This window comes from Poecilia mexicana, unplaced genomic scaffold (assembly GCF_051168715.1).
Source record: "Poecilia mexicana isolate PSO_F unplaced genomic scaffold, ASM5116871v1 scaffold_23, whole genome shotgun sequence".
NCBI classification, from domain to species: Eukaryota; Metazoa; Chordata; class Actinopteri; order Cyprinodontiformes; family Poeciliidae; genus Poecilia; species Poecilia mexicana.
The window spans coordinates 14,188,850-14,212,052 of NW_028263392.1; the positions used below are offsets into that span (position 1 = coordinate 14,188,850).

At 40.1% G+C, this 23,203-nt stretch overlaps 2 protein-coding genes across 3 annotated transcripts in view; both read left to right on the forward strand.

Annotated features, from left to right (window-relative positions):
• gnai1 (guanine nucleotide binding protein (G protein), alpha inhibiting activity polypeptide 1) overlaps positions 1-23,203 on the forward strand; it is a 424,795-nt gene that overhangs the window by 72,100 nt on the left and 329,492 nt on the right. The window lies entirely within an intron of this gene.
• The window catches only part of ptn (pleiotrophin), a 63,457-nt gene that overhangs the window by 28,193 nt on the left and 12,061 nt on the right, over positions 1-23,203 (forward strand). For both annotated transcript variants that reach the window (XM_088003066.1, XM_015002864.2), the window contains exons 2-3: positions 21,903-21,997; positions 22,703-22,876. In XM_088003066.1, the coding sequence (XP_087859192.1) occupies positions 21,904-21,997; positions 22,703-22,876 (268 nt within the window). In that variant the 5' untranslated portion in view covers position 21,903. The remainder of the gene's footprint in view (positions 1-21,902; positions 21,998-22,702; positions 22,877-23,203) is intronic.

Consider the following 23,203-nt stretch of genomic DNA (forward strand, 5'->3'; position numbering starts at 1 on the left):
TGCTGCTGAGTCCGTGCCGACAGCAGTGCAGCAGCCTGGGAGAGGGAGGCAAAAGCATATTATAAATTTCTATTATTGAGTCCTTGAATCATTTTAGGTCTGCACTCGGCGGGGGCAACCACAAGAGATGATAAATGAATCTGACCACAATATTCCCCATAGGTAATAGCTTAAATGTCCACTTGGACCTGACTCAAAAAGCAAGCAAGTCATTTTCTATAAACTACCACCATCGTAATTGGGGCTTTTAAAACTTTTACTCCCATTTAGTAAAACTTTGGAGGAGTTACGTTGCCTTGCAAAAATATTCTTGCCTGGAAAGTGTCACAGTTCAGGAGTGTTTGGGCTTCAGCTGTGTTTGAACTTTGATTATTTCCTTATTCACTCCAGTCATTATGTCATCTGTCTCTTCTGGACGTAGCTCCAGCTGTTTCTCATCCCCTTCATCACTCCTGTTCTGTTGAGTCCTCTCCTGCATCATGCTTTACCCTTTGTGCGTTTAAACTTTATCAAGTCATCATGCATCTGCCCAGCTCTTGTTTGTCCTTCGATCTGCTTTAGAAACAGCAGGATATGTACTGAAATTTTTGTAAAAGTAAAAAAAAAAACATAGTTCTACAATAATACCACACTAAATAATTGCATTTTTTAACTAACATGTTAGTTAAAAAATGATTTTAAAAAATCACAAACCTCAGGAGAGATGAAATCAACAAACTGACGCATAAAGCCAGGAATAATGGCTGCTGTTAAACCAAGCGTTTTTACATTTGTGGCCATGAAGAGACACAAAACAGCCACTAGTGGTTGCAAAAATATGACTAGAGTTGTGATGGAAAATAGGGTGAAAAATAAAAGGAAAAATGGATTAGTTTTTTTTTTTTCTAGGTTTCTGTTCGGATGCTGGTGTTTGAACTTGGGCTTTCATTGATGTTCGGTTTTGATCATTTCTTTATTGTTTATTTGCTCAGATCTCGGCATTTTAGATTTTCCTCTTGTGTTCATTTATTTTCATCGCTTCTGTTTTGGATTTGCTTCCTTTGTTTAGCGTTTCTGTTATTAAAGTTAGTTTGAGACCTTTTTATATTTCTTTACCTCCTCTGTTCTACCTTTCACCTTTCATCAGCCTTGCTCGGTTTCGTACTTTGTGCATCTTAACTGTGATTTATGTTGCACAGCACTTTGGGACCTTTGTGTCAGTGAAAAGTGCTTTATGAATAAACTTTACTTCGCTGCGCAGCTGTTATTCATCTCCTCATTCGCCTCTGACTGCATTCTTCCTCAGCTGTGCACCGTTTTCTCTGACTGGTCTGGTTCTCATGTTGTTCTCCATTCCTCCCTCTATATAAAAGCTTGTCTATCCTCATTTCTGCTTCTCTGGTTCCTTCCGCCATGTTGCCTTGTTCTGGTCTCATCTTTGCTAATCTTTTCATTAAACATCCTGCTTTTACTGTACAAAGCTAATATGCCCATTTATCGAATGCTTCTGATTGGATAATTTTGCTTTCGCTCAAGGACATGGGATCCTTAGCACATCCTTCCTCGAAGGTTATTTTCTCTCATCCCTCCTAAAATGAAGATGTAAACAGCCAAATGTCAGATTCATTTATATTTAAAATGCAGTTTTTCCATACACATCCCCTGCAGTGTAATATGCTATCTGATGGTAGCAGGAGTTGCATAAAGTTTCTACATAAACGTTGACAGTATTTGCAGATATTTTACTGAAAAGGCCTGCAGAGAAAAATGTTAATCAGTTTTCCTTTGGTGCTTTTACATGAAAATGAGACCATGACAAGTATTTGTTTGGCCTCCCTCCAATCTCAGATAGCATTTGTGTCTAAAAGGATAAGTGTCCCCTCTGCCCTGCTGTAGTGTTTTCACATAAACATGGCTTCTCCCCTCTGGGACTGAACTGCTCATGTTGTGGTGAAAGTCGTCCACTTAAGTTTGATTATTTTTTGCAAACATTTGTGCAGAAAGTGCATGTGAGCATTGGTACAAATATCACTAAATGAGGAGCAACATTACTGCTCTTTTTTCTTTTCTTTTTTTACGCAAGTGAACTTTAAAAAAAATCTTCATTTGTAGAATTAAAAAGTTAAATTTAGCAGCAAAGTGACCTTATCATCTGAAAATACAGAAGCGAATCTGAGTTCAGCGTAAATCTGAAGGGCTCCCAGCCCTGAGGTCCTTCTTTCTTCCATGTTTGGCTTCAGGAGACAATAAACTGACCGACCAGAAGAACATGTCAGGACTGTGACAAGGACATCAATGCTCTCCGGCTACCAGCATGCAAACTGCGGTGCTGTGGGGAATTGAACCCGGTGACTTTGCTGCGTGAGCCCCTTCTGCTCATGATGCATTATTCAAAGATTTACTGACTTAATACTTTTTAATGACTTTGCTGGTTTATTGGGGCAGATTGGAATGTTTTCTCTCCACTCTGAGTTATTGGCAAGTCGACTGAATTCATTCAGCTCTTTCCTTCCCACACCGATCGCTCTCAGCTCTTTGCACTCGAGCCACTTCATCCCAGTTACACACACATTCATTCACAGATCAGTTGGACAGTCGGGGTTCGGTGGCAGGAGGAAACTGGAATCAAGTCCACAACTTTTTGGACTGCAAGACAAACTCTACCTCCTCTCGAGACTTTAGTCTTTTTTTTTTGCCTGTGCTAAAATTGTACTTTATTACCCTTTAGCTCCAAGGAGCCAGGGTTTGCTGCAGGCATTCAAAGTGGGCTTGATCAATAGTAATTTAGATTTACTGGTTGTGTTTTGGCTGCTTTTTCACTTGTTTTTGTGGACAAAAGAAGTACTGAAATAATACACAAAGATCTGCCACATGGACTAAGTGTTATGACTAAACTATCACATCCAGCGTTACCATATATGTTAACACGATGGGAAAAGCAGTTAGGCACGATTAAATGTAGGGAAATGAAGCAGATTTCCAAGTCTTTGGAAAGATATGTGTTGCATTTAATCCACTAGTGGTTTTCAAAGTCAATAGCAACAATAGTTTCTTCAAGACTCCAGCGCGGGAAGAGACGGACCTAAAGACAGAACGGCAGGACCTGTTGACCCAGACGTGCTTTAAATTGAGGAAATACAGCATGAGCACGATAAGTTTGGAGCAGAAATTGATTCAGTGATGTCAGGAGAGAGACACAGTTAAGCACAGAAGGGGGAACTTCTTTGGAAAGCAAACGCTACACAGTAATACCTTGGACCAAATTAAATCTAAAAGCAAAGTTTGTGTAAATGATTGAGGAAGTTTTGACCAATAACATATAAAAGACAAATTTTAAGACATTAATCATCTTTCTGATTATATTTCTATTATTTACAATAGATTCTTGAAGGGCTAAATATTTTATTGTGCAATGTTTTTCTGCAGAGGGGAAATGTGATTTCCCATCTACTGCATGTTTAGAAACTCCTCAGTGAAACTGCTGCCTTTACTATGAAAATGATTGGATCTGTCCCTGCTGCAAAATAAACCCCCCAACTTATTTAGATCTTCTGTCACATTCAACATGAGCTCACTGATGGTCTGGTAAACAAACCTGGAGCAAATATATATATTTTTTGGACAGATGAATATGGCTGTTAGAGTTGTTATGAGAGGAAATGGGCTTTTCCAGAGGAAAGGTAAAGGTGAATAGTTTCCATCTGTGAGGTGTAATTTTCCAAACAATGAAATGGACTGTGTGAGCACAGACGTTGGCTCGCAGAGAATAAGCCATGCCTCATTGTACATGCTAATTTTAAAGGTTCAGAATTACAATGTAAAATGGGGTTTAAAGATTAGGCTTTTTAACTCTTAATAGCTGAATAGGCTCATTAAGTGGGGGGGTAATTATTTGGGAGAATCAAACCTCCGAAAATCATTTTCTCCTCTTTTCCAGCAGAACTTTTTAAACTGTTTCATCTGAATTTTATGTGACGGTTTAACAGAAAGAGGCACATGGATGATTTATATATCATTTCCAAAATTTATTTACAAGGGGAAAAAATCTGAAAAGATCGACAATTTGTGCACAAACTCGACCAAGAAAGAAATTAAACATGCTTTAGTTTGCTTGTTGTTGAATGTATCACCTCTAGCAATCAGTGTAATGGCAAGCTAACAACTGACAGGCAATTTCATCGTTGAATATATTAGGCAGTGTGGAGGCCTTGTATTGAATTCCCCTCAGCCGGTCCGGCTGACGTCAGAAGACCTCAGGCGGTGGATGTCTGTGGTGCTGCACATGCCCTCCTGGGTGACTGCGCCGACTGCTTCCACACGCTCATAAACACGCAGACACACAGACAGCGCCGCGTTTTAAAGCAGCCTGTTGAGGTCGTTTGCAGATTTGATGAGTGCATTTGTTGCTCACTGGTTGCTTTAATCGGCGTTTGCAGCTTCCTTGCAGATCCTGTTGGCATTTGTGACTTTTCAGGGTATAAAGCGGATGCCGGGAAAAGTCGGAGAGAGAGGCAACAGGCGAGGTTCCATGCTGCTGCTGTGAGCAGAACAAAAGAAAATGCAAAAGTGGGGGTTTTCTTAGCCCCAAAATCTGAAAAAGTAAAAATAATTAATGCCCTTGACATTTGTGATGACCAGTCTCAAATGATGAAAAAAGGAAAACTGCCTGTTTTAATAGTTCAAACAGCTAAAATACCTTAAAATGCATTAATATGGACAGTGGAAACCTTCAGAAGACAATATCTACAGTCATCCACGTTGGAACCAATCAGAGCCTAGGGACAAAATGCAGCTCCTGGATTGGCTGCTTTGCAAATGGCAGTAAAAGTATCTCACCTTTTCCAAGCTACATTTTCTTTTTAGTATTTCAGATTTCGTCTATGAAAAGAATCATAGAGGATTTCAGTCTAGTCACAGTCTGAAGTGTGAACAGGTGGGGATGATTGTACCTCCTTGTCCATCTGTCCGTCCATGTCTCCATCCATTGGACAATAATATCCAACAGAAACATCAGCCAAAACAAAAAAATTAAAAAAATAGTAACGTATGGGGCTGGAAAGAAATGAACTTTGACATAAAAATATGCATCACTTTGATAATCTCTTGATAAGTTGGTCATGACGCTTCAACTAGAGACCAAAAAGTGTAAGTAAGAATCCAAAACAAATTAAGTGACTTCATTTAAATAATGCGATGTATGATTTATGATGCTTTGTGGCATTTTAGCTTGAGAATAAAGTTGAAGTGAAGCGGAGGCTTCATGCCTCAAACGGAAGAATGTCTGCGTTTTGACACCATTTGTGAAGGAGGCTGGGTTGTTGACGTTTGAGAGTTTTTTTTGCACTTGGCAGGTGTTTCATGTCTTTCATGGAATAAACTGTGATGGGCTTCTGTGGTCCGGGCATCTTTAACACCGTCGGGAAGCCTTTGTTCTTTCTCTGTTTTCATGTCGGATCCCCGCCAGCCCATCGAGGAAACTCTACTGGCTGTGTGCTCCGAAAAAAAACCCTGTTTCTGTTTGATCAACTTCTAACATATTTTAGCAATTTAGGCAGGAATGAGTGTAGATAATTCAAAGCCTGCCAGAAGGAGTGTTGATGAGGAGACACACAGATTCACAAGCAGCAACGGAGGATCTCGGGTTTTCTCATTTCTGTGCAGATGCACACCCTAAAACTCCCCGTCAACATGGATGAGACTTTCAAATGAAGCCCTAATACGGCTGACATCTTCCATCGACGAAGACCAGATGAAATTACCTTTGAAAATCTCCCTTAAAAATCAGTTCTGCATTTCTTCGGCGTCTTCGCCCTCAGGCAGTAACTATTTTCCCCCAGTGGAGGCCAGCATGCAGCTGATGAGGTCACCGAGTGAGTCTGATTTCCACACTACAACCAAACTAAGGTTTAGCACACCTGAGGCCGAACGACAAAAAGTCGCACAAAATGATGTAACCATTGGGACTTCGATCGACAGACCAGACTCCAAATCTAGACGGATAAAAACTTGTTAGCTGTTAAACTTGCTAGCATGCTAACATGTCCAAACTTTAGCGTTGCTGCTGCAGCTAAGCAATTAAAACTGGACACCAACTCATGACAATAAGTGATTCTTATCCCTGGCAGATTTAATTTGAAGGCGCAACAGATCAGAGTTGTGGTCAACCCAAAACAATATTTTAAAATACCAGTGAATATTTGCAAAAAAATAAAATAACTCAATAAATGTAAGAAATATCAACCCCACTGCTGAACAACACACAAAATGAACGGGGAATGAAAATGATTGACTGAACCAACGTGTTAAAGTATAATAAAAAATGCGGTCAAATGATTAATACTCTTAGAAATGACTTTTTTATAGTGGTCTGCATGAGCAGGGGAAGAGGAAGTGTGCATGTTCCACACTCTTACTGCAGAAGAGGTCAGAGGCGTTACAGATAGATCATGAGAGCCCTCTGCTGACAGCTACATCTAAGGAGACCAGAGCAGCTCCCCTCATAGTAACATGCCTGCTCTACGTTAATAAGAAAAGCAGACTGGTCTCGACACGTGTGATAATTCTGCACCATTCAGTCGTCTAAAATTAGTTGCTTTTTCACCTTTCATCGGAAGAACTGGAGGTAGGACTGGGAAGTTATTAACATCACCCACTCAGTGTTGTAAAAGAAATGAAAGAATGATTTACTGATCTGGAGAGGGGTGGAGGTGAACAGGCTCACATTTTTTATTCTGTCTTCACAAGTGACCAGTGAGTCGTTTCTTACCAGTTATTATCTGAACCTGAGCAGCTTTACAGCTGTCATTTCAAATGTAGCTGATTTTCTGCTGTAAAAAAAAATGTCTCTGCCTTAAAATTAGACGCTTATGAAGGTTTCCTTTCACTTTGAGAGTCCTTACATATTTAGTATTCAGTAGAAATTTTAAATACAATCGTCTGCTGACCTTGAAGCACCAAAGAGTGTGCACTTTTGAAAGGAGGCCAAATCTTTTAGCTCCATGTTAACAGATGATAATTATCTTGATACCAAAAAAATGCAAAGGGAGATTAAAACCAGTGATTAGTGGAGCTAATATCATGTTGTACAAGTGCAGTGGGACATTGCATTTGTCAGCTGAACCTGGCAGCAGTCGGTAGGCAGAATGACACAACCGTAGACAAAGTGACTGGTCTGCAGCTGCAGTTAGGATCAGGCCCACCCTGCAGGTTTTAGTCGTCACACTGGGACAACACACCTGAATCAAGTGATCGGTTCATTACCCGGCCTGTGTGGAACCTGAACACATGTTGAGGAGGTGATTTAGCCATTTAAATGAACTCTGTGGGGACAAACGACGCGTCTAAAACCTGCAGGACACGACGCGCAACATCTGACTGGTTAACCCAGAGGCGTCCAACTACACTCTAACATCAGTTTGACAAACCACCGTAACCGTTTACTTATAATTCACTGAGTTAAAAATAGACTTTTTAAATAAATATTGAAATGTTTACTCATGATTGTAACAAATACATTTGATTTTTTTCATATATTTACTTGCTTTATACTTCATTAAATATCTTGCAGCTGCAACTCATTTTCCCTCTAGTTGTGCTGATCTGCCCAACATTTAACACAAACACTAAGATTTATAACTTATCTTTACTTCTAACTTTCCCACACTACATACTAGTTTTAATTAGGACCGGGATCCTTACAAACCATGTGGTGTTTTAACTCAATAGGCCTTATTTTTATAGCATTAGCATGTTTTTCTTTTGTCACTTTTTTTCTTTTAGTTTTTGACACCAATTTCAAGTTTGAAATTGTCCCTGACATTTTACCCAGGTCAATTACTTCTTTCTATCTGTACAAAACTCCTAACAGAAGAGGACAAAAGTGCAAATGTAAAAAGAAAAAGCTGTCGAAAATCACCTCTCACCAAATCTCCAAAGTTAGTCATTAAAAGGTTTTACTCGGCGGCGGCCATCCCTGAAACGTAATGGATTTCCAGATGATGCAGCTCGTCACGCCGCTGCAGAGAGCAGATGCTGTAGATGCAAAACCAATAGGGTGTTTTTGACTCCACATGCGGGGGGGTCCGACAGGTCGGGGATGTGTGACGTGCATTTCACAGATGTTGAGCTGTAAGTTTTTATTTTTTATTCCCTCCCCACCCTCTTCCTGCTGGTGCCGTGTGATCTGAGGTGAGCCGCAGCCTGGAGGAGATTGTACTCCTGTTTGCCTCCGTCCAGGTTTTGTAATGCTCAGTCAGGCTGTGTTCTGCTACCACACGGCCTAAAAGAGGGCCACGAGGTTATGGTGGAGGATATAAAGACTTCAAACACGCGCCACAGTAAAAATTGTCCTAATGATAGGTATGTGAAGCACAACACCCACGTTATCTAAAGTCTTTCCCTGCAGTGACAATAATTTTGTCAACATTTCTTCTCCTTGACAGCTGGAAGAACTGTCAAATCTGTCCAACAGCATTTGTTTTGCTAAAGTGAACAAGCGTAATCCACCCTCACTTTTTCTCTCTTTTTTTCTTCTCCTCTCGCGTCAGGACATAAGAAAAAAAAGCGTCTCATCTCGTCTCCATTTAGCCTCATCGACTGTCTGCCTGGCTTCGCTGCAAACACACCAGAAGCTCTGCAGGCAAATTGCAACATTTTTTAATTCTTTGACAGTTTTGCATTGTATGTTTTTTGTGTGTTTTTGCGTAACTATACGACAGACTATATATTTTTTCCAGATAATGAGATGGAAAAACCAAACATATCACTCAGTATGAATGAGTCGACCCAGGTGCGAAGACTTGAGATGTTTTGGTGAAACTTCCTGTGTTTAAAGGTTATTTACTGAGTGCAGAGAGAGAAAAGCTTGAATAAAAACCAACTAAATCAAGTTTTGATTGATTTTATAAGAGTAGATCCAAAAGTTTGCAACAGACAGATAGAAAAGTTGTTGTTTTTTTTAGTTTAAATGATAAATCCCGCTACAAGAACAAGTGGGTATAGATAATGGATGGATGCAAAAGCATGCTTTATCTGCCACTGTTTTCCAGTATTTTATTAAATTGATGCAAGTTGTGATAGTTTGATATAACCACTGAGGGTGTACTCTCCTGGGGCCACACACACACACACACACACACACACACACACACACACACCTCTGTGGCTAATGGTCTAGCAAAGATCTGAGCAATCCTTATTTTTGATCTGAACAGGTTTTCATCTCCAAGTCAAACCCAGAGGAAAGTTTTTCACTAAACCTCCATCCTTGGAGTTATTTAGTTTGCGTCGGTACATTCCCATGTGAAAGACTTAGACGCTAGCTTCAAAAGGGCTGTAATGAACGAAATAACGGCTTATTATTATGTGTGGCATGCAGTGCTGCTGCGTCGGTTTCATTGAGACCAATTTGAAATGTGAACGTGGGAAAAAGTGAAGCCTGCTGGAACGAGGTGACACAAACTGGAGGTAATCACATGAACCTCCGCTCTGCGTAGAGCGTAGGAGTGAGGCAGAACATCAGGCCTCGGACGGCGGCAGCCGGGGATTGAGGCTCGCTTCAGCCGTTTGAAACAAAGCTTTTGTTTTCTGCGGAGTTGAGCGAATCCTGCTGCGGGTGACGAAATCGGGAAATTTAACAGCAGTGGTGATTCTAAAATTTACCGAATGAAAATCTCAGCGCTGTGGCCGTTTCTTCCTCTCGTGCTCCTGCTGAGGTTTTGCTCAGATACGTGAAGCTGACCTCTCAGATGGTCAGCTTCTGTGCTGGCAAAATAAAACATTCCTACGGAGCTGAATACATGCAGTAGCATGGTGCTGCTGTAAACACTGTGAAACACCTGACTACTGCATTAAAACACGTTTTGCATGATATTGTTCTTGAATAGGTTTTGACACATTACAGTTCTTTATTTTGACTATTTTTGCAGCTCCTGTAGTTTAGTCATATTGCTTGTGTTTGTCTTTGTTTTTAAGTTTTATATGTAGTCATTTTTCTTTTGGCCATGTTTAGTTATTGCTTTAGTTTTCTCCTCAGTTGTCTGCCATTAGTTCTTTTGCCACATTCACCACTTCAATCAATCATTCATGTTCCTTCCTTCCTTTCCTGTGTATTTCCTTTCTTTTTTGGTCCTTCTTGTGCTCCTTTACTTTCTTCTCTCTTCTTTTCTTTATACTTTTCCTCATTTCTTTCTTTACTTTGTACATTTATTATTTCTTTGTTTGTCCTTCCTTCATCCCTTTCTTCTTTCATCCATTCATTCTACCTTCCTTCCTGCCTGGATTGTGTCTTTTTCCCCTCATTATTTTTCTCATATCCATCCTTCCATCCTCCTCTCTCTGCATTTTGATGAGGGTTGTAAGGGAGCTTGGCGTCTGCATCACATCATATTAATATCTCAGAGCGGGTGGAGGTGCCCAGGTCCATCCTGTGACTTTCAGACGCACCTGAATCAAACGAATGGTTTGTCGTCAGACCTCAGCAGAGCTAAAGAAACGCTGATGAGGCGATTCAGAGAGTGCTGGACCAAGGATATGGTGTTAATTCTCATGAAACTATGATTTAGATTTTCCACTGCATACATGTACGCCTCCTAAAGCTTCGATTCTCACATGGGAGAAATGTTCGCAGCCGCAGTTGGTCTGTTCCAGCCTCCAAGAGGACTATGAATAACACGAGTGCATTTATTAGACATCTGCACTGCAGCGCCCAAGTGGAGAAGGCGACAGCTGATGTGTAATTCTCAGCTAAGTTTGTTCCCAAGATTTGAGGAGCTGAGGAGACAGAAAGCCGGAGAGGGGGAGGCAGACATGAGGAGAGGGAGGCTGGATGGATTAATCAAAAGGCGGACAGGGCTGCCCACGCCGTGTGAAAAAGCTTTCTCATCCAGCATTCTTTAATGAACAAGTGATTCAAGGTGCTTTCAGTCGGTTCCTGGGAGGAACGTGCACACATACACTTAAGGTTAAACGTTGCCCACTCAATTAAACAGACGCCTCTAAATTGGCGCCTTTGGAGAGCAGGCAGGAGAGAGGAGAGACGGGGGTGGCGACTGTTGATGCTAACAGCGAGGGGGCTTTAGGAAAAGAGTGGGATGGAGTTCTGTTCCTGGGCTGTCAGCGCGCTGCCAGGGGGGATCAAGGCTGCACAGGTCCACCAGCCATCCTGCCAGCATCTGAAGGGAGCAAGCCTGGCTATTTCTAGCAAAACAAAAAGCATCCAAATGGGTGAGGGAGACGGGGCGGAGGGCGGGAAGAGGACAAAGAGCGGTGATAAGACGTCCCCTGAAGCGAGGCGGTGCACAGGTGTCTCTCTGTGGCTGTCTTCACTGAGAGGAATGCAGATTAATAGATGGGATGAAAATAGGCACATTTATGTCAGTTATCTAAAATCGTCAAACTTTCTGTCTTTCTCACCCTCCATGCAGCATCATGTGTGCAGAGGGTATAAGCTTGTGAGTAGCTTTTGAATTTCATGTGTTGATTGTGACTGAATCCTGTTGTTTTTTTTAAAGGATCTCCAACTGAGGTGTGTTGATTGCACAATGAATAATTTTCCTTGAGGAAGAATAGTGGAGGAATATTAGCATTTTTTTTTTAAATTAGTTCCAGAAATCGTAACTCACAACATTCGGACAGCGGCCCTTGGTGCATGATGTGCATGGAGCCAATCGAAGCAGCAGTAACGGAAACCACCAATGCATGGCTAACAAGTTTTTATCATCTTTACTTAATCATCTCGATGCCCTGTATTTCCAGTGAAGCACTCATTGAATGTTTTTTTCAGATTACAGTCACAAATGTACTCATTTCTTTTTCAGTGCATATCACGGACATTTTCTGTGATGGAAAATCACAGAAAATGTGAAAATGTGCCCTGCATGCACAGCTGCTAACGTTAAACACCGTCTCCATGGCGAAACGTTGTGGCAGCATCGACAAAAAAACAAAACAAAAACGGGTCAGAGGTCATGAATGTAGCCGAATAGAGGTTGGAAAACTGCAAACTGACCCAGTTAGTCCAGTTCTGTCAGCAGGAATTGTCCAGAGAAGTTTTTGTAAGGAAATCTTAAACATCACATAGCTTAAAGGCAATGCTAAATACTGAGGGAAGGTATGTAAACTTCTGAATCTGAAGACATTATTAAATAAATCTTTGATAAAGATTGTGGCATTTAGCAAACGGAAATTGTTTCTGGTATTTTTACCAGACTTGAAACAAAAAGAAGTGGGTCTAAATAAACTTTTGTTTCAACTGCATGATATGGCGTTCACAATGCCAAATTAGACCAAGTTTAAAGTAGAGCTGGGAACAAAAAGTCGCGTTGAGATGAGCGTGAGGATAAACAAACAAGTGGATGTTTGGAGGTTCGGATGATGTGATCAGTGAAACGGAGGCATTCATGCTTAAACCCAACTCTTCAATTTGAGCCGTTTCAGCTCCGATGCTCTCACAGACCGACTGCTTTTCGCCCTTATTATTATGTTTTCATCATTATACAGGCCCAGCACTGCTGTTAAAACTTAGCTCTGTTCTCAGGACCTGGCCTTCTTCAACACACACACACACACACGCAGCGTGCCACACATGGTGTTTTTGTTCTGGAGCGTGGCTCCCTGGGGGCTCCTCAGGGCCTGTTCTGAGCGATAGCAGGGAGCCTCTCCACCCCCTCCTCACTGTGTGACCTTTACAAAACACAAGTCAGAAATGTCTGGCATTTTGCTCTAATCATCTGCACCTAAACACATGAGAAACGGTGCTGCGCCTCAATTAAGGAATCCCTCGGCCCCAAGAGGAAACGGTTTCCTTCAATGACAGTCATTATGAAGCCTGGAGGCGTTATTGGACTCGGCGGCGATTTCTTTGCTTTCTCTTACATGATTACGGTTATTTATATTTCTGCCCTGTGCCTCTGCATACAGCCCTTTATATTTTTTATTTTGCTCTTTTTTCCTGTTTTTTTTGTTTTGTTTATTTGCCTCTCTGCTTCTTTCAAAAGCCCCTCCACGTTTCTGTCGTCGATACTCTTCTCGTTTCATCTGAGCTGGCTCTGTTCAGAAAGTGCTCAGGCAGGAAAAAACAGGTGAATAAGTCTTATTAGTGTGCCTGCTGCTGCTGTACGAGACGTTTTACTTTCTTCTTCTGAGTCACAGCGATGTTTCTGCCTGACTTTTCCCCGAGAACTTACTGCTGTCGTCTTTGTAAATGAAGATAAACAACGAACCGCAGAAAAACATGAGTTAGCATGAATGATTTCTTTTCATTTTGTTTATTTTTCAAATCATCGCCATCCAAAGAAATAACTTTTCTTCTTCCCCCTTCCCATATTATCCACATTAATTTAATCATCACTCTCTAAAGGTCGAAAAATCCTCGCAAAAGAAGATAAATGCTTGTCCAGTTGACATTTTAATGAGCCACAGCAACACTAACATACAAAAAAAAAAACAATTATCACATTTAGCAGTCGGCTTGGAGATGACAACCATCTCAAATGTCAACCACCATCTTGCTACAAATTGAATCAATATTGTTTGGCTTAATTACCTGTCGAGGAGAAAACAATCCACTCCCGTGTCAATCCAGACACCTTTGTTTTTCAGCAGCAACTTCAATAAAAGCCACACCAACATTTCTGTTGTGCCTCTTACTAACTAATCCATCTTCTGATCGTGAGGATTCTTAGGTAAGCGTCATTTTCCATGTGACAAACGAGAGAATCCTTCAGTTTATTCAGCAAATTAAGATCCTTCTTACAGCACACACATCAAATCTGTTATTTATCTTTTTCCGTTGCTATGGCTGAATTGTTGCGCACTAAACACTGCTATAACAAACATTTTATATTAAACTTGTTTATTTCAGTGTTTGCATTTAGATTCCTAAGTGGCGAATAAGAATGTTTTAGAAAATGAGAGTGGAGAATTTTAGAGCAATTAGCAAATAAGTTGGTCGATTAATTGATCGTTAAAGTAGGAGACAAAATAAAATGCATGTTACTCATTCTGGGAGGGGATGGAAGTTTATATTCATCTAGTTCATAAAAATCACACCAGAAAACGTAGAGCGGTCCCCTCTGGTCGGACATTTACCTCCAGTATCCTGGATCTTTGCTCTCAGTCATCCTAGGATTGAGTGAGAAGTGGACGAATGGACGGGAATCTTGTCCGCCGTAATGCAGGCGCTGCAATCTCTGTTACCGTGAAGCTGGTAGTCTGGCTGAAGCTTCACAGATAAGCTTTATCGTCCAGGATGCGTTTGGAGGAGAACTGTGGCTCCTCTGCATCCAAAGGAACAAGCTAAATGGTTTGAGTCTCTGATCATGGTGACCTCTGGATGTCACCCGTTGGAGGTGGTCCGGCTTTTACACTGAGAGGCTGGGTCAGAACTCACTGCAGGTGCTGAATATTCTGACACCTTGGGATCCTCAGGATGAGCCGGAGCGTCTCAGGTAATCCTCTTAACGGTGACTTTTTAGGAAGCACTCCAGGTTACACACAACTTAAAGACAATGGATGGATGGACAATTACTGGCCAGGTATACCTAGCAACTGAAACATCTATACATCTATGCCGTTTTCAAGTGAAATGCTTTCATTTCACTAGATCTATTGGATTGTCAAACAAATGGTTTGTAAAAATCTACTGTGGAGTGTTTTTGTGAATACTTATATTTAAGATCTAAAACAGTTGCATGTTTTAATGCTCAAGATAATTAAACCTGACATGGACACATTCACATTGTTGAAGTTCTTGAGTTCCCAAAGAGAATGTGAATATTTTCTCCTCTCCTGTTATCCATTTAAACGCTTTAAAGCCCGACAACAAGTCATAAAGATTTGCCTGGCAGGGATAAAATATGATCAGCACATCAATTACCTAAAGTTAGGAACTAGTGTTGAGATCCACCATTCAGGATTTCTTAATAAAAAACATTAGATTAGTCATAAACAAAAGATTTTATGAGCTTTTGCAGTATTTCTTGACGCCCGTCACTGATCATTTGGGATGATTTATTTATTGTGCTAAATAAAAAGAATCTGGCCTGTTTTATCAGTTTTATCGATGCGTCAGAACTGGGAGTTGGCAGGTGACTCATGTATTACGCTTTTTCTTTCTTCAACTCTTCAGTCAATTATCGTCTCCTGAGTCATAACGTAGCCTGAATCAGATCAGTGTACGATCGGAGTCCTGGTTCATTTTGAAGACTTTGGCTCTTGAGTTGTCCCTCTTGTCGTCTTCCATGTTCCCTAAAGCAACGTTGAAAATGGACCAGAGAAGACACTTTGACGAGCAACGATCAAATGATCACCGAATTTTGATTCTGGTCAGTTTTGGAACGGCGACTTTGCTTTCTGCAGTGCAACAGAGACGTTTCAGTCTCTACTGATGGTTGTCTCTTCAGCTGATTCAGGCATTGCTAATAATGTCTAACATTACATCGTTGCGCTGCATCGCAGCTGTTGCAGTGAAGAGGCCCGGTGGCTGAGGGCGTTCTTTTCAAGCTGGATCTTAGCAGATTTCAGAGTGATGGTGCCGATCCTGTAGGTTGTTCGCCATATGCACAGCTTACAAAGGAGCAAACAGAAAACTTGTTCCAACCAGTTCTGCTTTCTAAGTTAATTAGTTCCTAAGTCGGGACCAGCTGGTGATTTTGGTCTTCATAAACACAGCATTGCTCAGTTTTAAAAGTGGGCTGAATGTGTTGGAGTTAAATAATGCTGTTTTGTTGTTGTTGTATTCTCAAGTGGAAAGCAAAATATTGCTGGAAGCTGAGGAGATGGAAATGCCGATGGAGGAGAAATGCTCAGTGCAGCAGTTTCAGATGTTGTGTTTGCAGCTTGCTTAGTTTTTTTTTATTTTCTGCGCACGTTTTGCAAAATACACATTGGTGCAGTTGGTTTATTCTTAATGTAGGTTTGTTGTTGAGCTGTATGCTATTAATATCTTAATGTCTTATTAATGGAAGTTCTCACCTCTGTCAGTGGAGAAGTGCTGCCTGATAAAAAAGTATGTTTTTTCCCCTTGAAACATTTCCATTTTTCCCATTATGACGATCAACTTTAATGTTTCTTAATGGGATTCTATGTAACACTATCACAAAGTCCTGAATAGTTGCTAGGAGTCTGAACTTGAGCATTTTAACTCAAAAATGTACATTGACCTAAACTTTTCCGTTGCAGCTTTTTACTTCGGATCGTTGAATCCCTCCACAGATCGGCTCCTTTACTAATTTGGCGATTTTTGAAGTAAATCGGTGTTGCAGGATTTTATTCAGGTTTATGGGAGTAAAGGGCACAAAACAAATCATTTCATACTTGTCAGATTAAATCGAAACCTTTTTTTCTGTACTGTTTACTATGTGCATGTAGGAGAGATGGAACAAATACCTTGCATAGAGACAGAGCTTTTATTACTTGACTGAAGCCAAACAGAGATGGTGGTCTTGGTTTTAGAAATTACATGTTCTGAAGTTTAGCATGAAATTAAAATATGCATAATTTATCTGCTACACAGAAATATTAAATGCATACATGAATATTGTATTTGTATTCATACGAGATAAGTTTTAATAAACAGTTTACTTTCAATATCAAAGAGCAAAATAACGCAGGAAACCACAGCAATGCGTATTTCCTAAGAATGAGCCAAAAATACTGAATAAAACAACTTTCCCTCTAAACATTAAACCAACCCAGTGGAGGCAAAGTTACAGGACAAACATAAAATAAAATAAAATAAAATAAAATAAAATAAAATACACAATCCAAAAATGACAAAGCCCAAAAGTAGTGACTCAAACCACCACAAACAAGAAAACTCCCTCATTCAGCCTCAGAGATCTCAGCTTACGGCCATGACACATCAGAGAGGGTTGCATTTTTTATTTCATGATCCGATTCTAATCTGAGAGTTTAATGGATTCAATTAAAGAACCCAAAACCAGAGGACGTAGTGGAATGATGGTTAAAAATATATTTTTCTCTCAGCTGATGCAGCTAACAGCTCTCTCCCTTTTTATTGGGTCATGTAACTGATTCATCAAGTATCATTTCTCTTCTACATCTTTATATTTTTATCCTGGGATTTCATTAAAGTAGCTTTACGCTAGTCACAGTTCAGTAAAATCCATTTTTATGACTTCTTTGTGCAACTTCCCCATATGGCTGTTCAGTTCCTTTCCCTGTGAGAAGGCTTGTTTTTTTCTGATTGGTCAGTTCATGGAGCCAAGAAACGGTCCCCCATCAACGAAATTACAAATGCTATAAAAACGTAATGAAGAAGTTGATGTCAGATTAAGTAGGAATTGCTTTAAGGGTAACAAAGTCAATGTTTTTCAGTCCCACAGAAAATTTGTGGGTACAGCTGAAAATATGTGCGTCTGCAAACCAGACTCACGACCGACCTGTCAGGAGGAAACTCGATCGAACTTTAAATTTTACTTAAACTATTGTCAATCTTCTTGCATTTAATAAACTGCAATGTTTTCAGTTTTTAACTGAAACATGAAAAGTTGTTTGATTTGATTTTGATATCGGAAACTGAGGGGGAAAAACATGCATTATGTGACGTATTTACAGTGTATGTGCAAAAGAAAATCCGTTTTTAACGGCATATCTAACAGTTTCTGCTGAAAGCAGCGCTTTAGATTGGCAGAGTGTTTCATGGAGATTTATTTTATTTATTTGTTTTGTCATTGATATGTGACAGTATTGGCTTCTTCTTAATTGTCTGTGTTTAAATTAAACAGAGAAAAGTGAGGGCTAACTCATCTGTTCATCTTCTTTCAGGTTATTTCCTCAAATTAAGCAGAAATATGTTTATTAATAACAATACTTATTAGCATCCTGACCAATCCATATACAATAAATACAACTGAAATATAGTGTCAGAGAAAGTTGTCGTTGCCGATTAATAATTTTCTGCTTGAATGCATCACCGTGTCTATTATTATTATTATTATTATTATTATTATTATTATTAAGAGTTTTCTTTCATGGTCGTCTCAGTTTTGACCTGAAGTCACTAAAATGACAAAATATAGTTAAGATTTTTGCAATGGGAGCCAAAATCCACCTCCTGTAATTTAGAGCTCTGTTGTACTGAAAGCCTCATGAAAATGATTTCAGATTAGCTTCAAAAGGCAAGAAAAGAAAGAAAAAGAAGAATGAGCCTCTGCAGAGGGAGCGTATAACTCAGATGTGTAAGTGTGCTTTTTCTTCTGCAAGTCCAGTCGATTGGCCACAGATGAACAGCACAAAACTAATGTCTCAGCCTCCGGTGCTTGTGGCATGTAAACACTATTTATTAGGTTTCAGACTGTGGCACTTCCAGAGTAAGCAGGAGAGGCAACATTTTGTTTTTCTTTCCTTTTTTTTTTAGTTTTTGCAATTTATTTTGCGACAGATTGTGATCAGAACATCCCCAGGAATCACGCTATCAGTGCTTCCTTTAATGAGCTTTGGGTTTTTGCTTGGATCTGCCTCAGACCATCGTGATGTGTAATATGTATACACCTGAATACAGAGCGTCTTATCTTTCTGAACAAAAGGTTGACTAAAAACATAAACTCCCAAAGTTTTCTCTCTTCCTGCAATCTTCAGGAAACTCAGTGACATTTACTTATGAGTGTTTCACTTTGCTACACCTTCAGCTGCAGCAATTTCCTACATTTTTTGGGATCCACTGAAAGCTTAGTCGTGATTAATGAGTGTGGTTATCTTGTGTCATGCTACTTAGGCAGGTCATTAGGATATCTTAGCGAGTTATGATTTGGATCAGAATCTCGGCTGAAACTCTGGACAAAATTTAAAAAACAAACTTCCAGCTATAAATCAGGAAAACATCTTGGGTATTTATTTATGGTTTTCAGAATAAACAAATTCCTCTTCCTCTTTTGGGTAGCATTCAGCATCAATCATAATTTGATTTTGTTTGTTTACTATTAAAAACATAATTTTGTGTAGATTACAGAAAGTATCTTATGGGTCCCTCTGTACACACAGTTTGGTTTCTTGGCTTTTTCCTTTCTGAGAGGCTTTTCAGCCTGTCGTCAGAAACCAAACAGCTCTTTGACATTAAAATCAGACACACAGTGACGACACATTTCAGCACAATGCGTGATCCCAACACCAACTTTGTTAAATGCTTTAGAAAAGCTGTCTTAGTTTACTGACCTGACGGAGAAGGAGACCATGTGACTCTCCAGCTGCAGCGGAAATATGCAGAACTCACTGTTTTCATTTAAGTCATCATTTGTCGTCCCTTACTGTTCCTCCTCTGCTCTCCACCCTCTCGCTCTGCTTGTGACTAACTGAGAAAAAGCTTTCTTATCTTCTGAAAGACTAAATTCCTTTTTCATAGAAGCGGATCCTTATCTGGAGGCCTTTATTGGATTTTCTATATGAAACTCTTAGAAGTTATTGTATATGCTTCTTTCCACCGGAGTTTTTTTATTTTTTTGTTGCTCATGAAGAAGAACAATTTGGACTATGTCACAGTCAATGTTAAAGTAAAAGCAGGAGACAGAGCCTGAGTATTTAATCAAAGCTGGATTTTCCTGCGAGCTGCCAAAAATAGAAAAGAATAAATTCCATCATGCGGAGGATTCAAATGGCTTTTCAGGAGCAGAAAAAGTACCGGCGACACCTTACAGCGCAGTATGAGTTTCCTGAGCTCTAATAAGAAGGTGTGCTTAAAGAACTGGCAGTAATTGAATTTGAGGTTTAAATATATGCATAGTCAGACTAAATCTTTGAAACAAAAAGTCAAATGTCTATTCAGAGTGCTAGAATGAAATCACAGAGGACCGAGACCCGGCTCTTGACAGATTAAAAATGACAAATGCACATTATTTCCCTGCGAGGCTCAACTGTTCTACGAGAACATGAAAGGAAAAGAGCATTTTTGGTGTCAGACTCTTGGTAATTGCCCGAGTCCCATGCTGTCTCCCTCTCAGAGAGCCCTGTCTGCCGGAGAATCTTACTAAGAAAAGAACAAATAAGGAAAAAGGAAAGGGCAGTGCTTACAGAGGCAGCAGATTCTTTTTGGCAGTCCCGTTCAGCAGCTTCCTGGCGTTCTAAAAGTCAGCAGAAGAATCAAGAAAAGGTAAAGTTTACTGCAGTTTGCAATTCTGATTCCTTAATTGACGGATTGTAAACGAGTAATCCTGGCTGCACTTTGGAGGGGATGGATATCAAGGGGACATAAATCCAAACGCGTTCTGCTTTTTCCTCGACGTCTCTGGTTCTGTCGGCAGTAGAATCTTTCCTGGAGCCAAAGCAGAACGGGTCAGCGAGCCTTCTGGACGCCGAAGCTGTGAAATCTCCCGACATTCGTAAACCTCACGGCTACTTTGCACTTTGTTGCATCTAATAAGCCCAAAACGGGCAAGTCTTTAGGTTTGATTATTGGTAGAGGAATATACATGTTAAATGTACCATATCTTAAACTTTCAACAACAATAATTCGCACTCCTGTTATAATGTAAATTATGGAAGTGATTAATGGTTGTGCCTCTGCAGAGCTGCATTTTGTCTCATTTTTCTTTGCAAAACACCTGAAACTCAGTCAGACTGCACAGATGGCATTTGTGAAGTCTTAGCTAAAGATTTTTAATAAAAATTTAAGTCTGAGCTTTGACTGGGCCATTCTAACACATGAATATATTTCGATCTAAAGCATTGCACAGTAGATTTCGCTGTATGTTTAGGTGCAGGAGGTTGAAACTCTGCCACAAACTGAAATCTTTTGAAGCCTCTAATGTCTCTAAAGTCTCTTTCACAATAGAAATCATCTTAAATGTCAGAAAGCTCATATTCTTTTGAACAGCAAGATAACCTACGTGGCATGAGAGGCGATTCTGCAAGTGATTCTGTCTAAGTGACTGACAGCAGTAGGAGGAATGAGGATTGAGAGTTTTTTTGGTTTTTTTTTTTTTAACTGATTTGCCAATCAGTTTAAAAAATGCTGTGGTTAGAAACTTGACCTGACGCTTGTGATCAGACCAGAATATCATTTTGTCAGTGAGGGAGGTGAAGTGTATTTCTGTGAGCTGAATATTCCTTATCAACACATCTTCAGTTTGAATTAGTTGTACAAAGACCTAACATTTTTTTGGTTCTGGTACTCAAAATAGTTCATTATTGTTTTTATTTGCATAAGAAGTTATATTGCCATCCATAAGTCATGCTATATACTGCCACCTATTGACCAATCAGTGGAACATCAATAGAAAATCTGGAAATACATTCATGCCTAGTTTGAACCGAAATAAATAAAATTTATTAAGAGTTCAAACATGCATTTGTTGAAATGCATGTTTGAACTCTTCAGCTAGGATGAAAAACAAAAAGTCAAACACTATTAATGTTCATGTCTGTGTGAAATGTTTCCACTGCGCCAACAGGTTAGCTTAGCCGTTGTGTTTCTGGGCTGTGAGAGGAGCCCAGGTACGTGGAGAGAGCATCTTATGCCCCTGCAGAACCAGTCCTGCTGTAAGGCAGTGGTGCTGACCACCGGGCCTCCATCATCACCCGATTAAAACCGATACAATCCAAAGCTTCAAGCAGGTTTTAAACTCTTACATTCCATGTAGCCTGAGGGCAGGCGGAGGTTTTAAATGGGACCGGTGTGATGGCTTTATGCGACAGTGACAAGCTCAGATCGACACACACACACACACACACGTGTGTGACTGTCATTGCGACTGCTGTGCTGACAATCAAAACGTTGATGTTGGAGGCCGGCACAGTGGCTCCAGATAAGACGGAGGAGCTGGAAACGCTCCAGGCTTTCCTCGGCTCTCTAAAGACTTTGGACGACTCTTGCTCACCTCCATGTTCCCCCAAAACATCGACCTTCTAAAGTCCATGTTTGTCTCTTTGGGGAGGCTGTTAACAATACTTTTCATGTGTCTGTTTTCAAGAATGACTGGACAGAAGCTGTGGACGCAGGTGGCCGTGCTGGCGCTCCTGGTGCTGACGGTGATGGCAGCCGAAGGAGGGAAAGCGGAAAAACAAGGTGATTACTGCAACCTGTCAGCGCACCTGTGATATAACGAAGCAATTTGGACCAAATTAAGAAATACACATGCAGGACTTCCACTTTCTGGGTGATTAATTTACCAGGGCACAACTTAAAATAAATAAATAAATAAAATCCCCAAAAAGTTTTAGGTTGAAGTAATTGGTCTCTTGTGAAAGTTTAGAATAAACTGTGATTTGCAACAAAGAGAAAATAAGTCTGAAATGTTCCTCCTGGGTAAAGGAAATAAATTTAAGCTGGTTTAAATTGGAGGGGAAAAGTTTATTTGCATTGGAAATTAGTGCAAAGACCTGAAGCAATTACAAAAATACAGCAGACAGAGGAAATTAATGTTGTTTTTATTTTCATTTTAAAACGTAAGCATTAAAAACATTGATGTAAGAAGAAAGTTATAGATTAACAAAAAGGAGAACTTCAATCTTGGATTACTTTTTGTAAAATAAAAAAAAAAGTCAAAGAATATATTTTTCTAATAAACACAATAAAAGTTGAAACTTTTGCACCTGTTTGGAAGAGACATGGACAAAAATATACAATTTAAAAACTACTTACTTTAAAACTATAAACGAGACTCGAATCTGATTTTCTCCTGTGTTGTCGCACCGAACCACAAAATAATTCAGATGAGAAGCTTCTCAGCTTTTAGCACATCTGCGTCTCCAACGTCTGTTATCCGAACAGGAAGGAAGGAGCGCAAATCTGACTGTGGGGATTGGCAGTGGAGCGTGTGCGTCGCCAACGAGGGCGACTGCGGCCTGGGCACCAGGGAAGGGACGCGCACAGGAACCGACTGCAAGCAGACCATCAAGACCCAGCGCTGCAAGATCCCCTGCAACTGGAAGAAGAAGTTTGGAGGTGAAATATTTCTTCTTGAGTCCAGAGATGTGGACAGTTTTGTTAGCATCAGTGGCAAAGCGCTAAAATAGATCAATCTTGGATTGTAGAAATGTTGTCTCGCGCTAATACGTCTAGAAAAATGCAGTTATTACTTTGCGTACATTTATTCAGTTCTTTGTTGAGAAATAATTGCTTTTACAAAAATAATTGGTGACAATTCTGCTGTCACAACGTGGACAGTGGATCCAAATCTATTAAGATTTCTGAGCAAAGAAATTAATTTACAGTCCCAGCAGCTTTTTAGACCTTATAATATTTACCGTTATAGAACAGAATATGTTCTGA